The sequence below is a fragment of the Clupea harengus genome, chromosome 3, assembly GCF_900700415.2.
Source record: "Clupea harengus chromosome 3, Ch_v2.0.2, whole genome shotgun sequence".
Lineage (NCBI taxonomy): Eukaryota > Metazoa > Chordata > Actinopteri > Clupeiformes > Clupeidae > Clupea > Clupea harengus.
The window spans coordinates 28,963,019-28,981,276 of record NC_045154.1 but is presented as its reverse complement, the minus strand read 5'-3'; the positions used below and the strand labels follow the sequence as shown (position 1 = coordinate 28,981,276).

Below are 18,258 nucleotides of genomic sequence, written 5' to 3'. Positions count from 1 at the left end.
TTTCATTGTTGAAAGTGGAGAGAAATGGGAGGGGAGGTATGATTTTAAAGTTACCCAAATTGACATAGAGGAAACCATCTGAATATTATTACAGTTTGACATGGATGGAATATCAGACTGTTCCTCATTTAAACACTAATCACTTTTCGCACCATTCATAGGAAAACAAATGCAGAATGAAATATTTCTGTGATATGACAACATATGACTAGACACACAAGTGTTCAACACATATTGATATAATGTATTTGTTGACACATTTCTTACCTGGTATTCCAATAGCAGTTGTTGTTTATTTGCTGGAACTTTCTGTCTTAAAGCACCAAAACATTTAGAACTGTTTAAAACAATGTGTTAGTATATCTTTGGTTAGCTTTTCCAGGGCTGGCTGCAGGGTGCAACGACTTTAGGGGACATTTGAGATTTGCAAGGGAGGCAACATTTTCTAGTGTTAGATTGATCTAAGTTAGAGTGATGTAGGATCACCATAATGTGTCTGACAATCACAATTCGATTTTGTATTCAGTGCCACAGAGTACACATAAACTTTGTGACCCGTATAAGTCAATGAAATAATTTGTAATCGATTTGTTTAGCTTTTGTTAAAACACAAACGTCCTGTTTAAGGATTTATGTTTTGTATGAGCATTAATACTGGGCATTTTGACTGGCAAGTTTGTAATTTATCGGATTTTGATTCATTTTACCAGCCAAAAACTGAGGGGGGAAATATTTGAAATATGGCAGGAAGAAGCTGGGACCAGCCACTGCCTCAACCACCGGCCAGATGAGAACCACCACCAGGTTCAAATCCTGCCTGAAATCATTCTTTAGTGTGCATAATTACCATTGTAATCCACTCTTATTAGGTCTGTGCAAAGCATATATGTATATTCCCTCCCTACAGCACGAGAATATGAATATAATAGGTTACATATTGTCAACTGACTGAGCAGAGGTGCAGCATCTCCATTATTGTCTGCAGGTGTGTGAGCTCACCTCACACGCTTGTTTCTGCAAGTGGGCCTTTTCATTGTGTATTGTTTGCTTAAGGCAATTATAAGTAAGGTTGTATGGTGGTTCATAACGTTAAATATCAAGCAGGAAAGGGAATAGATTGATAAAGATTAATTTGGACACCAATAACTGACATTGTTGATGTCTTAGACATGAAGTATATGGAACTAAGCTACTAACCACAGGTCAAGAGCTGTAGTTTACACTCCACAACCTAATGATAGTGTTTCCGAAATGTTCGGTCGACTACGTTTTTAAGAAACATCTGTGTCTCTCAACAATGGTTCGTACTATGTACATTGCTAATGTAATGACCTCGATAGTTCGGATGGATAGTTAGATGATTTTGGGAAACACTTCCATCGCAACTGCATGGTTCCAACTATGTAATGTACCCTCAGCTGGCCAGCATCCGGCCCCAAGCATGATTGGGCTGGATCTGTTAGATAGAGGGGGGGCTGTGGTGGATGTGTCCGGAGCTAAGCTACTTCTGGGCACTGAATCTGTGGCACGGTTGGCCAGGAGAATCTTTGCACCGCTGCTACTAGCCAAAAGGCCCTCGGCACCGCCACCACTAGCCAGGGAAGGGATTCTGCACAGCTCCCGCTGCAGAGATCGCAGCGAGCAGAGCTGCTGTTGTGCTGCCACCAGTCCAGAGAGCCTTGGCACCACCCGCCGGAGAGGAGCCACTGTCAGCTGGAGAGAGAGACCATCGCATTGCTCCGGCGGTGGCTGAAGGGAGCTGTCACCGCACTACCAACAGCCCAGGTGCCTGCCATGCCGCAACTGTTGGGTTGTTGGTTCCACAGCTCACCGCGTCAATGCCGGCCACTCCAGAGAAACCTCCATGCCACATCCACCGCCAAGGTTGCAGCCAAAAAGAGCTGCTGCCATGCCACCGCCAGTCCAGAAGGTCCTCTTACCGCCACCACCAGCTGAGACAGAGCCTGTCACATTGATGCTGTCTATCACCGCCACCGTTACCATCGTAGCAGTCGCCGCCAAAATCGCCACCAGGCTGGCCGCCTTCATGCCAGTGCAGATCCTCTGTCCTGGCAGCCGTGTGAGGATCGAGGGAGGAACAGCGCTGGCATTGGCAGCGTGGTGAGGATGGATGGTCTGCACGCTTCCTCTCTGAACGAGGGTAACACCTCCCCAGCAGCAGCGAGGAGCAGCGAGGAGCAGCGAGGAGCAGTGACAGCAATCCCCCGGCTTCAGCAACAGAGGCGGCCACAGGAAAGGACAACGGATGGGAGTTCAATGATCCTCAGCAACTGCAACCAGAGCTGAGCCAAGACCCTATTCTCTCCTGGGTCTCACCAGGATCTGGAGCCCTACACGTCCACTGGTGTGACTACACAGCTCAGCAGGAGCCAACCAGGTGCCCTCATGCCCTCAGCAGCACCAGATGAAGGCCCCTGGAGAGCGTCCCAGTGTCACAACTGTCCCAGCGCTTGAAGGACTTTGAATGCCTGGATCACTGTGGACACTGGGGACAATTGACCAGTCAGGTGGGGGCTATGTAGCGTGGAAAGGGGTTGTGCGTGTATTACTTCACCCCATAATACTGCACGTGTGTGCATGTGAGAATGTGTTTTCTAGCTTGTGTTGATGTTAGCATGAATTTCTGTTATCCTTTTGAGTCTGTGTGCTATGCGTAATAGAGTGTATGTGATTCTCTGCTCGTGTATTTGCCCACACCTACCTAATGTGTTATGTCGGCCTGCTTTCTGTAGAAGTCCCTGAGTTGTTTCCTGTGTGTGGTTCTTCAAGAAACAGCAAGAAGCCCAAGATAAGCCTCCAGTGTACTCCACTGCTACAATAGGAAAAATAGATCTACACTTTTTAAAGCATTTTTTTTCTGTTGATACAACTTCAAGTTCAAATTCAAATGAATTGAATCCAGTGTATCTATGACGAGGTAATGCTTCAAAGTAAAAGGCCTGGCTTTACAATTTATATGCTGATTTGTCAAGCTGCATTACAAACACAGCTCACATACACTCTACTATACTGCCCCCCAGTGTTCAGATGCCCAAAATGGAGATCTACCGCATTCGGGTGAATTTCTTCAGTGTACAGGTATTCATGAGAGTTTCAACTCTTAAAAATTGAGTACGTTTTCTGAACCTGGCTGGCTATTTTTCTACCATTTATTTATGTGATAACTGCTAAAAAGAGTGACAGAAATTCCTGTGACAATACAAAACCAATGCAACCAATACTAATTCATATAATAATAATAATAATAAATAAATAAATAAAACTTTAAAATGATGTAGGCCTATCATACAGAATCTACCTGGAGTAGAAACATAGTCAAGTGTAAATGTCCTCCACAGAATGCGTGTTAATTCAAAGAGGGTAAACCAATACAGTACCCCTGCATATGCATATGTAACTTCTAGCAGCCGTGTGTGAGTGTCTGGCACCAAATAATGCAACCATACATAGACAAGAAAAATCCAACACAGTGAGATTCATATCGCGCTGGCAAAAGAACAATTAGACAATTATAGCTGGATTCATCTCTTCACAGGATGTTGTAGCTGGCTTCTCATCTCGGCTCCAGCTTCCACAAGTGAGAATGACATGACATGATTGAATATGGATTGCAGTCCAAATACACCAAAACGGAGGTAAATTTACATGAAGATCCCGCACCCATCTTCTCTCGGACAGAGTGCCATTGGCAAGTTATCTGTCTGCTACAGTGTGAATTACTCAGGTTTGTATTCTTGCTGGCAGCGCCCCCTTTTGGCCACCCTTGGTTGCAGGCCCTGCGCTATTGTATCATGTCAACTATTCATTTTGAGGTTACCTCAGATAAAAGCATCTGCTAAAAACATGAACTACACAATTTACTTAATAACTCCACAATCCTGCAGTTTGTTTGGGAATGATTGCATGCTGATGATAATGTGCCAAGTAAAACATCACACCCCAATAATATTGTTTGATGTAATAATATTGTTTATTCAAATAATAATAATAATAAAAAAAAGAATAATGATGATGCTGTTGTTGATGATGATGGCGATGATAGATGAAAAATACTAAAAACTCCCCTTTCTTTCTAGACCTGAGCCTAGGTCACTGAACTGCTCACTGAAATATGAACAGAACATTTTTTAGTATGTAAAGCAGCATTATGGAGTTTGGTCTAAAACTAGCAAGCTACCTACCTAATAAGCATACAAAAACCTTGCAAACACAACCAACAGCCCAGTTTGCACTAATAACCTTGCTTACATGCTAACTGTCTTTTGGAAATATTGTTGCCGGTGTTGTGCTATGAAGGCTTTTCTTACATTCTCATGGGGTGTTCCGACTCGAACAATTCAAATTGATAGTGAATAGCCTGAACGGCTGGTGGGAATGATGGGTGTTTATCTGTCCTTCATATGACCATATACCATCAAAACTAATTTAAAGATAATACCAAAAGTAGTTGCTTATAAAACATTCCTCAAAAAGTGGAAAATTGTTGCATAACGTTGCTTTAAAAACCTCTCCTATTTTACTGCTAAAATGTTTAAACAGAACACCAATTACAAACCGTGTAAATCCTAGTGAAACAACCTCCTCTGAAAACCACAGTGTATCTTCAATTTCCTTAATTTCCTTCGCCCTTTCTTGCTTCATGATCTTCTTCTTCTCCTTTTTGTCTGTCCTTTTGGCCTCCCACTTTTGCCAGGACTCTTGCATTTGTCGGCGTTTGTCCTCTGCCTTCAGTAATAACCTCCTCTTTTTCTGCTCCCTCTCTGCTGGCGAATACCCTAACCGAACATAATAAAGACATTGTTCTCAGTAAACAATAGCGATTCCTCCAAGAGGTATAACATTTTCATTTCAAACGAATACACTCACCATTCACAGTGTGAGTGAATTGACAAAACTGTTGGATATCTTACATTTCTGGTGAGAGTCCTTTCCCTCTTCCTCTTCTCTCACAGCTGTCCTGTCAATTTTTTTCTGGAAGTAGTTTTTGGATTTTTCATTAACCCATCCAAACATCCTCTTCCTCACACTCTTGTCCTTCACACCACCACTCTGCCCCGTCTCATTGGGCTCTGTGCCGCCTGGAATGTCTTCCTGTGCCATGTCATCATCCGAGGGTAGTGAAGTGTTCTCAGCCTGTTCTTCATTCATCTCCTCCTCCTCACTCACATCTGATGGGAGACTCTGGGCCTGAGAGGGATTCCTGCTGCCCTGGGCTACTTGCCCTTCTGTGTTCACCTGGGGTTCATCCTCCCTCTCAGATGGCACGATGGCCGTGTTGTCTCTTTTAGGTTTCTCATTAGTGTCACTCTGCCAGCTAACGTGTGCCCGCTGACCTGTATCTTCACTTGTTGTTGTGGTATGTCCATTGCTTTCACTCTCCATGGCGGGTGCATTCAATTGCATTAATTGCTCTGCAGAGCGTTTTCTCATTGCCTCTTCTGACATCGGAATGTGCCTTCCTTTGAAGGGTATGAGACCACAATCCTCATGACTGTCTACGTCTAAGATTTGACAGATATTGGGGTCATCCCTGGGTTGACCTTGGGATGGCACAGTAGTGTTCTCTTGGTTATTCTCTTCGTGCTTGCAATCTACTACCTGACAGGTGGGCTTTGGATAATCAGTAGTAGGTGTTATTTTAGTTACAGGCACCACTGGGTCAGGTGTTCGGTTGGTATGGTTCTGTATGTATGACTTAACATGAATAATTCTAGGCTTTCTACTACTGGTAGCCTGAATAGTTGGCTGATACAGTGTTCTAGGACCTTTCACTCTGGCAGGATAATTGATTGCTTGTTTGTCTGTTATGTTTTGGAATTCAGATCTATGCCCAGTAACCTCCACAGGTTTATCATTTTTCTGGATTTGGTCAGATTCAAACTCTTTATGTTCCTTCATCGTGTCTATCCAGGCATTTCCTTCTGTCTCAATATTTGTCCTGGTTGCACTCTGTCTCTGTGTCTCTGTGTGTTGATTGATGCCCAGTGTCTTTGTATTACAGTAGTTTTCTCTGGTGTGTTGATCTGATCTCTCCTTTCCTGCCTCTATCTCAGGCTTTGTCTTGTCTTCTTGTATCGCATCTTTATCTTCCCTCCAGTGCCCTGTTACTGTCTTTGGCGCCAGCAGGGCTGCTTGCCTCTCTGCACCCCATGACGTGTGGTCAAGGTCAGTCTGATGAGTACTTCTACACGTTTGTGCATCCACGTCCCCCTTCCTCCCCCACTGTATGAATCCTTCCATGTTTTTTGTTTGCTTCTCCATCTCCAGGTTGTCTTCCAGCTTTCTCCTCACTGCCTTTGCACCTGCAACATCCTCAACGTCCCCTTTTCTTTCTGTCAGTTGCTCCTGTCCGCTGCAACCTTTTGCCTCCCTCATCTCACTGTCCACCTTCCTATTTCTTCCCATGTCCTTCTCCACATCATTCTTCTGTATGTTCACCCATCCATCCATCCGTTTGCTGTCACCTTGCCATGCCATGACTGTCTTTACTGGCCCCTCTGTCTCCATCCCAGTCAGTGTGTCTTCAGTCTTCTTTCTCTGTGTCTGTCTCACCATGTCGAGCAGTCCCTCTGCTTTGGTGTTGGGTTCTGCCTCTGTCTGTCTCACCAGCTCCTTCTGTTTAGTCACCTGCATCTCTGTCTCTTGCTTTTGCTGCTTTCCCAGTTCTTGGGCCTTTTCCTCACACTTCCTCTGACGATTTTGGCTAATCTCACTCCACCTTTCTTCACTTTTCTTTTGCTCCCTCTCTCTCTCTTTTTCAAATGTTCTATCAATACCTCCTAGCCAGTCATCCAGTTGTCCACATCTCTCCACCTGCTGCCCTTCCATTTCTCTTTCTCTCTTGTTTTTCATTACACCCATTCTTTCCTTCTGAATGGATAGTTGTTCATCTATAATTTGCTGTCCCTCTTGCAAACTCTCTCTCTTCTTTCTCACCACATTCTGCTTAATTTCTTCGAGCCAGTCCATTCCCTCATTTTCCAAGTTCTTAACCTCATTAATTCCCTGTTTATTCACCTCTGTCATTCTTCGATCTTCAGCATCTTTCTTTCTCGCTGCATTTCTTCCTCTTGGGCTCAGCACCATACATTTGTTGTTTTCTGTCTGTTCTCCTTGATCGATATGTTTCCCCAGCTCTTGTCTACTCTCCTCTCTGCTTCGCTGATGTTTCCTCCTAATCTCACTCCATTTGTCCTCTCTTTTCGTTAGGCCCATATCTCCAAGCCAGACATCCTCCAGTTGCTCATGTTTTCGTATAGTTGCTGTCTTTCCTTCCATTAGCTTACTTGTACTTTGATTTATTTCATCCTCAATTGTTATATTACTTCCTGAATCTACAATTTTCTTCTCTTTTAGCTTGAATTCTCTCAACCATTCCATCCCTTGGATTGGTTTGTCCTTTTCTTCCACTGGTCTAACCACAGACTCTTCTGCTCTTTCTTTTGAGGTATTCTGCAGAAAAAGCTGTTCCTCTTGCTGAGTGATATGTTTGTTTTTCTCTTCTTTTTGTCTCATTTCTCTCAACCAGTCCATCCCTTTGATAGTTGATTTCCTCTGTTCTGCTATTGTTGATTTCTCTTCTTCCTCAGTATATTTTTCTCTTTCATCTGGTTGTTTATGCTCCAGATTATTCTGTCCATCTTGCAAATCTAGCTCTGTATCTTTTCTTTTCTCTACTTTTTGCTTAATTTCTTTCATCCATTCTTTACCTTTGCCTATCACTTTATCCAGCTCTGTTTTTCTGGGTGTCTGCAACTCAATTGTTCTTTTTTCTTCTCTCTCAATCTCTCTCTGCTTTTCCATTTTCATCAGTTCTCCCTCTTTTGCTTTCTCCTGCTCTTCCATTATCTTCAACAACTCCTGTTCTTGTTGCTGAGCCGTCTCTCTTTCTGCCTCTAGCTTTCTCTCCAGCTCTCTTGTCCTCTCCCATTCCTTCTGACTTTTGTCCTCCAATTCCCTCCATCTTTCCTCATGTCTCTTTCGCTCCATCTCTCTCTCCATCTCAAATTTTTGCTCCATTTTCTTAACCTTCTCATTCATCTCTTGCTGTCTCTCAAGTTCTCTTTGCTCATTTTCCAGCCTTCGCTCTGTGATCTCTACGTGTTCCCTGATAGTGCTCTTTCTATCTCTCTCTCTCTGTATCTCTGATCCCATGTCTTGACATTCGTCCTTCTCTTGGTCCAGCCCTCTCTGAATATCCAGGTGTCTCTGTCTTTCTTTTCCCATTGTTGTTTCTGTGTGTCTCAGTGCCTCCATTTTAGTTTTCTGCTGATGTTCAATCTGTCTCAACAATTCCTCCTCCCTTCTCTGAGCCATCACTTCCCCTCTCTCTATCTTACGTTCCATCTCCAGTATCTTTGCCTCCCACTCCTGTTGGCTTTTTCTTTCAAGCTCCCTTATATCCTCGTTTTTCTTTTGCTCCACTTCACTTTCCTTAGCATAGTTTTCCTCCATGTCCTTAAGTTGTTTTTCCAGCTGACGCTGCCTCTCCTTTTCTTTTTCCACTCTTCTCTCCCACTCTGTCTCCATTCTTCTTATTCGTTCCTCTAGTTGTTTCTCCATTGTTCTTTGTCTGTCATACAGCTCTTCTTCCATGTCTTTCATCCTCTTTTTCTTCCTCTCTTCCAGCCTCTCCATTTGCCTTGTCCAATCTTCCTCCAGCTCTCTTTCTCTTTTCCTCTCTATCTCTATCATTCTCTCCATCTCTCTCATTCTCTCTTGATGTCTATCAGTGTCTCGCTGTCTCTCCACCTCTCTCATTCTCTCCACCTCTCTCAGTTTCTCCAGCTGAGCTATTCGGTATGTCTCTGCCAAGACTTCTCTATTTCCCTCCATCTTGAGGTTGCGTACCTTGTCTCTGCTTATCTCACCGCTTCCTGTTATCTGCCATGTCTTTTGCAGGTCAGCTGTCATCGCTCTGCCTGCTTCCATGCCTGCTGTTGCCTGCCGTCCAACTCTCCCCATCTCCCGCTGAAATATCAAATATTTCATGAATCTTAATTGAAAATGAGTTTTTGCAATTATATATTCTGTAGTTTTCAACTAAAAGATATATAATGACGACATACTGTATTGTGCCATTTCTCCATTACCATTACCACTAATGTTAAATACCTACAGTATATACTTGCCTTGTCTGTCTCTCTCATTGGTTTGCTGAGAGTCTCTCTGTCTCTCATTTGATTTGGATCTTGTTTCAGGTGGGATAATGTTTCCTTCTGCCTCAGCCTCTCCATTTCTCCTCTCTCATCCTCGCTCTGTGTGCTGGTCCACGTCTCTGGCATGGTCTCCCCATCTTGCAGTCTCTGGACCTGAAGATGAAGAGTTTCCTCCAGTTTTTGGAGCGTCTGCAACTCTTTTATCTCCTCCTCGGTCAGTCGCCAGGTCTGCTGACCTACTGTCTCTGCCCACCGTTGCAGCACCCTCTCTTTCAGTGTTTGCAGCTCTTTTTCTCTCTCTTCTTCTCTTCGTCTCTTAATCTCCTGTTGCCTTGCTGCTTTTTGCAGCCTCTTCCGTTCTTTTTGTCTCTCCTTCTCCATCTTTCTCTGCTGCTCCCTTTGTCTCTCCTCTTTCTGGATCCTTCTCAGTTCCCTGCACCTCTCTTCATCTCTTAGTCTCTCCCACTCCATGTTTGTCTGTTCAGCCCCCTGTTTGATGCAACATCCACGCAGTGCTTTCTGGAAATGGCCCCAGCAGTTTGTGGACTCCCCATCACTGTCAGATAGGTGCTGCAGGGGAATGTCCACATGGTCGGCCATCTTGAGCCTTCCTCTGTTCCGCTGGTCCCATGCAGAATCATTGCTCTCCAGGATGTTTGGTTGTTGCCTCCGTCTGTTCAAGGCCTTACCCCGCTCGTTGTTCACGTTGTGGTATTGATTAATGTATGCATGTGTCGGGTCCTTTGGCCTCACAGCATAGGCATGTGCACGGCCCTCATCTCTCTTTTTGCCTCTTTTAGAGAGTATCACAAGTATCACAATGTCAAAATCCATCTAACAGAGCTTAACATTTGAATCTCATGTCACTCAAATACAGTTTAAAACATCTGTAAGATAGTAATTAGGGTTGTCACAGGGATCCATACCTTGAAGTGAAGTTAGTACTGCCACTCCCTTCACGCTCATTCTCATCTGATGTGACATTTGTCAGGATTTGGTCGAAGGGTTTATTATCTGATCTTCCTTTCCTCAGAGATTGATGGAATTCTTCAGGAAGTCGGTCATGGATTCTCAGCAATGCTGACTGTATCCAATCTGCCATTTCCTGGCTCTGTGACAGCACATGAGCATCAGATACGGTTACTGTAATAGTAGTTTACCTTGGGAACAAAAAAAAAACAGCTCTGCTAACATAGATTGGTAAGAAACTATACAGTGGATATAGTAATACTACCAGTAGTTGAGAAATGTCACAGAAGGTCACAGAATTGCCAGATCTGTGCTATTACTGTGACATTTGGAACATGTGGTATGACAAATCAAATAACTGTGAGTGTCTATGTCACAGGTGGATTCATAAACTGTCCATTTGAAAGAATGTTTAGTCAGTTTAGCTTAAACCTTTGTACATTGTCATTTCAGTAGTTCGCACGACATCGTGTAAGACTGCTGTTTTACTTTAAAAAAACGATGGTCATAAACAAGTTGTATCAAATACACCAGTATTTACGGCTCAGAAACGTGTAAAACCTACCTGTGTGGAATATCACCACTGAAATAGCCTTCTCTACAACAACACTGTCCATCTAAGCAAATACTTACGATTTACTCCAACAATTTATTAATTTCTGATTGGACAAGAGGCATTCCATGAGTGAAGATATGAGTGAAGGAACAACCTTACTCGTCTCCTCACTGCTAGTAATCACTCCGGGTTTGATACTTCAATCGTTGAATAGTACGTCAACATTCCATCCATTTTCATCCAGCGATTTTATAACGTTAGGCCTATGATAGTTTTCGACTTAGGAAAGGGAGCAAGTGGAGTACTGTGAATGTGTCAATTTACATGAAAGGTAAAAACAGATGAGTGTATAAATGAATTTGCTGAAAAAGCACTTCTGGTTCAACTGCAGTGACAGTTTCCGTTGCTTGGCAACGCTTGACGCCTAAAAACTCAGGTTGGAACTCTTTTGGGTGGCTGAGAATGCCAAAATCGAAAGAAAACACAATCTAGTATTATCAGGCTCAATTTGTCTGTAGTATTAGCCTGAAAGCAATTTCACTTATCCTTTATGACACATATCCTTTACCAACTCGACTCTCACTCGTGTCATACTGCTTAAGCAGTAGGCCTACTGTGTAATCAAAATGTTAAATGTAAACTGAACGATCACAGTTTGTATGTCTAGATGGAAACTGAACTGAACAGCATCAGGAACACCACAAAACACATTAAAGAGTCATTTAATGGCATCCTTATTTTTAAAGATTCTAATACAAAGGCATACACAAACATTTCAGCTAAAATCACATACAATCACTATTGCAATTAACATCACAATACAATAAAATGCAACTTAAGTTGGCTTTCAAGCTTGAGGGTTGCAAAGGAAAAAAGGCCACACAATCAGTTTCTCTCTCTCTCACTCACTCACTCAAACACACATTCACATACACACATACAATTAACACATACATTTTAGCATTTGGCAGAAAAGACATAGAAAGTGGTTTTCTAGAGCAAATTTACAACAGTGTTCAGCATTTAAGATGTGTGGCTTTGACACAGCTTGTGACTTGTGTCTCATGAGAAAGAAGTGGTTGGGGCTGTGTTGTTAGAGAATGGCTGTAGCTTAAGTAGGCTATACAGTGAAACATTAAAAAAAACACACATTTCTGTACAGACAAGCCAACATTAATCAGTATAAATATTCTTCATCCAAAGTCAGTGCAGTGTCCTCTTCCTCTTCTGTAAAGGCTTCTTGAGCTCCTGTTCCCACCCACTCCAAACAATGGGTCCAGATATACTCTGTGACGCTGTTTATGTGTTCCTGTCCTATGTTTGCATCTCTTTGTGTTTTTATTTTATTTCTTGTCACCAAGTACCTCAAAGGTCCAGCTGTGAAGTACAGGTTGTTCAGCCAATGAAATTTCTTTCAATTTGTCATATATAAAATGAAAAATAAAAGAGAAAAACTTTATACAAATGTTTTTTTTTTCTGCTTCTGGTGATATCCCTTTTGAAAAATTGTCCTTCCACGAATCCCTGTGTCTTTACTGAATCCCCCTGAAGAGACACATGGCGAACACCATGGCAAATAGCTGTGGAGAAAACAAACAGTCACCACTATGTTCATGACAGACTTGAATGTTATATTCTGTTACATACATACATCTCAATCCCATATTCCGTATAGTAACCGTTTAAAAAAAAAAAATGCTCCCAATTGTCCATATTTAGTTTTTAATCTGTATTGTTAGTGGATGGGGTGAAGGGTTGGACTAATGAAGGACTAATATCTGAGTGCTGAGTAACTCATTATTGCTGGGTGGGTGGGTGTTACAGATCACTGAGAACAATGAAAGTTGCAATTTAACAGGTTACCACAAGAGGGAATATGAAATCACAGTAAGTGTCCCAAAGAATTCTCTACATCCACTAGGTGGCTGTATAAGCCAAGAAACTATTTGAGTGGCAACGCTCTTTCATAAGGTCAGTGAAACAAGGCAAGAGTTGCTATCTCAGTCAGGTCAGCCAGAGGGGAGTGCATGAGTGTTGATATGACTTTGACAAACACAATATAACACTTCAAGAGAAGTTATCTTTCAGATATTACCTCAATGGTCAGAACCACGATGGCCAGAGCTCCAGCCACATAGATGTACATCTCAAAGTAGTCCACCACTGCTGAGTAACAGCCCTGTTAGGAGAAACGGCAGACAGAGGCAACTGTTTAAGAGAAAGTCTGACTGGTTCAATAAATAATCTAAGCCATTAACCTTCACCACACCTACAGGAAAAAGCTGATAGTAAACCATGTCACATCCTTTGTGGTTGAATTACATAGTGATGTAATCGGGAATTACATCCTGTCCATCCTGCTGTTAGTCAAAACATCGGCAAACATGGCAGTATTTCTGTCATTGACACATAAATCATTGTAATACATGAAATGTGATGTGCATGGGGTCTGACCTTGTTGTAGCGGAACATCATGCTGCCCATGAGACACTCGTGCTCCTCTCCGGGGTGGGTGATCCTCCGGCAGCAAGCTTTGGGCACCATGTCGCTCGGATGAAGGACCCTGAAAAGGCTGTCCTCAAAGTCCTCAGGACTGTTCACTCCACAGCATTCAAACTGCAGAGGGAGAGAGACATTATTCCTTCCGATTCTTCAGTCTGTTCCTTCTTGTGTCATAGATTGCGAGTCTATCCTTTCTCATTACACAGTAAATATTGCCTCTAACACAACAGAAACTCAGACCTAAGCTCCCAAGCCCAAGCACATGGTTACAGTGACTTCATGGTGAGAGGAAGACAAACTTCCTTTTGCCTAGTAGAGACCTTGAGTAACAACTGCCTCAAAAGGCAGACAATGAACCGAGGCAGACGGAAACGGAAAAGGGAGAAGAGAGGTAACATATTTCTTATTTTATTGCATCCCAACAACTGAGCGTACACCCCGCTGACAAATAATAATAACACCCTTCTGACTAAAACGGATGTGATAATGAAGAGAGGAGCACTTACCGTGTTCATGATGGCATTCCATGTTGAGGTGAAAACATCTGTATTGTTGTAGCCTTGGTAGTGCCTCCTCATCTCCTTGGTGAAGTACTCTCGGGTCAGCTGTGCACACAGACAGGAGGGAAGGGATGGTTAACGCTGCTCTGATGAAACCAATTACTCTCAGTCTGGGAGGACGCTGCCGGCCTGATAACACAGAGGTGACTTACATGCTCCCGGAACACGAAAGCCAAGATGGCGGCAGCCAGCTCAGCCAGGAAGATGATGAGAATGAGCATGAAGAACTGTGAAGAGGGAAAGAGGTGGATTAAGCTACCTTAATAAATACATGTGTGTAGAGTACAGCATGCATTGCCTGTATTTATGATGCTAAGACAGCAAGAGAGGCATAGACAATATCCTAGATGTGTTCAGTTAATTCAATGGGGCTACATTTGAATCAGCAATCTCTTCTTATCAAAACAGAAATCTGACGAGTCAGCTTATGTGGTTTTCAGATCCATTGAAGCATTAGTTTGGTAATGTAACAGTGGCATTAAAAGTCAAGGTTGAGAAAGTAAATGAATCAAATCTTCACTTGTTTTAAGTTATTAACTAGCCTAGCCTAGCAATGATGGGGAAAGGAACTCCTACCATGAATGGACTGTTACTTGCTAAATCTGATGTTTACCCTCGGACACCCCCCTCCCGTCACACACACACACACTCATGTAAATCAGAGACACTCACAAAGAGCAGCAGACACTTGTTCTCCCGGATGGCTCCGCAGCATCCCAGGAAGCCCAGCAGGAAGAGCATCCCCCCCATGGCCAAGATGATGTAGACCCCTGTGAAGAGGAGCGGGTTCGCTGCCACTATCTCTCTGAAGCCAGTGGGGTCCACCAGCACCCACACCCCCACACCCAGGAGGAAGGAGCCACCCAGCTGGAGAAGTATATGGAACAGACAGAGAGAGAGAGAGAGAGAGAGAGAGAGAGAGAGAGAGAGAGAGAGAGAGAGATCCATGGTTATCTACAGAAAGCCTACAGACACCTCGGAGCCCTAATACTGAGAAGATAATACAAAACACAGTGCTGGGGCATCAGTAGAATCATGCTCTGTGTGTGGTTGGAGCAGTTTGAAGAGCACATTGAGCGCACATTCTGACAGTCACAGTACACATTTGCTGTTTTATTCACAGCAACAAAAAGTGATTTGAAGTGCCTGCCAATCCCCCACTATACTTATCTAGGCTCACTTCAGACTCCTCCACGTTCCAAAATAACCACACTGATTCACAGATCCGCCATTTCCCTCAGTACAATAAACCGAAGCATATAACGCTTTAAAGCTGGAGGTAAGCAAAGGAGGTGAGGTGTAAAAAGAGGGCAGTATATATGGAGACATTACTAGTGAGATACCATGCTGCGGGGTGGGGATGGTAGAGGGGGAGGGATTCTTCTGCCAGCTCTGCTCTACCCAATCATCTACCTGTCACACACACAAACACTCACACACACACACACACACACAAACCACACACACACACACACACACAAACCACACACACACACACAAACACACAAACAGACACACACACACACACACACACACACACACACACACACACACACACACACACACACACACACACACACTCTCACACACACACACACACACAAACCACACACACACACACACACACAAACCACACACACACACACAAACACTCACACACACACACACACACACTCACACACACACACAAACAGACACACACACACACACACACACAAACCACACACTCACTCATACACACACACGCTGTGCTCCGGCGTGCGCACACACACACACAAAACCCCCACAGCTTTCACTGAAAACCCTGACAGAAACTCCAGCAGGCGACAGTCTGGTGATTAACTAGCTGGAGGTGGGTAGGACTGGGAGAGATGGGGAGGGTGGTGGAGGTGGTTGGGGAGGGTTGGAGAGCCGGAGATAAGAGCCTCACACACACACCTCCCTCAATCCCTTTCTCTTCGGAGCCCAACCTGGGATTCTTTTCATAAATGTCGCATTAGCAATCTTTCAGTGTCTGTCCAACTGTCAGCTCCCCGCCAGACACGGTGCTTTCAGGCGATAAACAGCGGCTTGATATTCAGGCAGAATGCATCGAAAGGTAGCCCATGATAAACAGTGTTTAAGGTGTGAAGTCAATATTGGCAAGCAGAGGCAGCAGTAATTCTGCTATAGGGGAGTGCGAGTTTGCAGGAGGAGTCTGTTGAGTTACGCACTTCACTGATTGGAAAAGACAAGGGAAATAAGATGGCGAGCGGCTTCACTATGTGGGAAATAAATGGCTGGGCTCTCTTTTTCGAATAAATACTGTTCTGTCATCATTACCTCCCTTGTTTGCAAGAAGCTTTGCGCAATCTTTCCGTCTGCCTTCATATGGTGAGGCGTCTGAACCTTGATGAGCTCAGAGTGGACTGTCTGCAGTGGTATCTCCACGCAGTGTCTCAATGACATCTTGACATCCAGACGTGCTTAAAACCCCCACCCTCACCCTCAGCCCACTCCACTCCACCCACCAGCCCAGCCCACTCCACATTCTGCCCACACCGAGGCCCACGAGGGCCTCCACGCAGCTGTGTGTGATCAAAGCAGCTCCTGATGAGGAAGAAAAGGCAGACTCTTCCCTCTGTCTTTTTCTCGCCCCTCTGCTCTCCCTCCTCTCTCTCTTTCTCTAATCCACTCTTTCTTATCTGTCCTCCTTTTTGTACAGTCGGTTGGAGGATGAAAGGGAAGGGAAGCGCTAAACACTGACGAAGATAAATATCAGCCCCGGCTTTTCATCACCAAAGGGTCAAGGTAGCGCAAATAGCCCACAAGGACTCACATGTTTGTGATTGAAGGGGGGGTGGGGGGGGGTGGTGGGGTATTTCTTTCCTGTTTTTAATTTCTGACTTCACCACAGCTCCTGCGTGACATTTGAGACTTGTTTTGCTCCAGCCCCGAAAAGACATCATTTGATGAACTATCTCGGCGAAGGGAATACGTTCCCTTTGGATGTTGCAGACATGAGATGGCGAGAGCCTACATAAAATAATACGAGCTGAGACCTCCCAGTCTCAGGACTGCATAAAATAACAGCCAGTCATTTGCACAGCAGTTTACTGCAACCCATCCAGGCAGGCAGAGATATATTGGGTCGGGCCGTGGCACCAGGTGGATTGTGAGTACTCTGTGAAATGAGTATTTTGGACAGAAAACCTCAGCTATTATGATAATTCTGGGGGGAAAGGGATGGAGCGAGGGAGAGAGAGAGAGAGAGAGAGAGAGAGAGAGAGAGAGAGAGAGAGAGAGAGAGAGGTGACTAAAGAACACTTACAAAGATGAGGAAGTTGAAGACAAACATGAGGTATTTGATGCAGCTAAGGCAGTCACCCTCCATGCTGGTCCCCCTTGCAGAAGCCTCTCCTAGCCCCTGTGAATGAGGAGAAAAACAACATGAAAACACCGGTTATTGCACTGCAAAAATAGGCATGTTCACAAGCATACATTGGTAGCATATACATTCAGACATGCACACATATACACACAGTCTTTGTGTCTCGTTTCTCATGTGAAATCTACAAAAGGACAGAGGGTTTGTAATCTTTAATTTAAAGCAACACTCTCGAAAAATATTGACCCAAAAGTGACCACCGTGAACAGATGCTGTCAGCACAAGCTCTAGATGGATACACGACTCTTTCTCCTGAGAGAAGTTGTGTTTCAAAGCACTCCCATTCAGCCTTTATGCGTCTTCATTTCATGGGGATTATTGGGGGGAAAACGCGTCTTTTTTAGAGGCATGGCTTTGCCTTTTAGCTTAATGAATTGAGGGAGGGCACTTGGTGCTAAGGAGGCCCATCCCTCTACCTGACAAAGCACTCTGGCTGATGAGGGCCTATTAGGACACCACTTTACCTTGATGAAACTGGGTCTTTTTCATTAGAGGCCTCCCATGTTCCAGACTGGCACAGCTGCCCCCCATCATTCAGGTGCCATTGTATCACCCCCAAAGTAAAGTCAGCCAGGAGCCAGGAGCCAGGAGCCAGGAGCCAGGAGCCAGGAGCCAGGAGCCAGGAGCCAGGAGCCAGGCCCAGGCCATTACAGGCGTCCTCCAAGGGAGACTGGGATAATTAGAGATAGTGTCAGCCACCATGGCCAATTGCCTAAACCCAGTGGGTGAGGACAGCGTAGAGTGGAAATCATTTGAAGGCGTAGGGGTGGGGTGGAGGTGAGCTGACACAGTGGGGGGGGGGGGGGCAGATGTCCTGATAGCAAACTGTAATCAGTCTGCCTCCAGTACTACAGTTGGGTATTACAGCTCGGGGGGGTAGTCAGGGTGCATATCATGCAATCAAAGTGCTTAGCTTGAGTCTTTTTTCAAATATGTTTTTATAATAGTGTGCCGTTTTTTATTTCAGGCACAGTCACCTTGTGCACTTCAGAGCCTGAGCTTCATACTGCCCATATTCACCAGGGAATGATTATACTTGAGCACAGCATGATTTACTTGTTTCAT

General features: G+C 44.2%; 2 protein-coding genes across 2 annotated transcripts in view; both read right to left on the bottom strand.

The window, feature by feature from the left end:
• Positions 1–1,827: 1,827 nt before the first annotated feature.
• LOC105910360 (golgin subfamily A member 6-like protein 22) lies at positions 1,828–8,975 on the bottom strand. Its single transcript, XM_031563541.2, has 3 exons — positions 6,130–8,975; positions 5,047–5,328; positions 1,828–2,229 (listed from the first exon to the last, which is right to left on the bottom strand). Exons 1-3 carry the CDS (start codon positions 8,950–8,952, stop codon positions 1,828–1,830), a joined length of 3,507 nt encoding a protein of 1,168 aa, XP_031419401.2. The 5' UTR covers positions 8,953–8,975.
• Positions 8,976–11,410: 2,435 nt separating this feature from the next.
• Positions 11,411–18,258, bottom strand: part of tspan18b (tetraspanin 18b) — a 35,072-nt gene continuing 28,224 nt past the window's right edge. The window contains exons 3-9 of the mRNA XM_012839105.3: positions 17,077–17,172; positions 14,439–14,633; positions 13,919–13,993; positions 13,713–13,811; positions 13,159–13,320; positions 12,800–12,883; positions 11,411–12,284 (exon numbers count right to left, since the gene is read on the bottom strand). Coding sequence (XP_012694559.1) covers positions 12,237–12,284; positions 12,800–12,883; positions 13,159–13,320; positions 13,713–13,811; positions 13,919–13,993; positions 14,439–14,633; positions 17,077–17,172 — 759 coding nt within the window. The 3' untranslated portion in view covers positions 11,411–12,236. The remainder of the gene's footprint in view (positions 12,285–12,799; positions 12,884–13,158; positions 13,321–13,712; positions 13,812–13,918; positions 13,994–14,438; positions 14,634–17,076; positions 17,173–18,258) is intronic.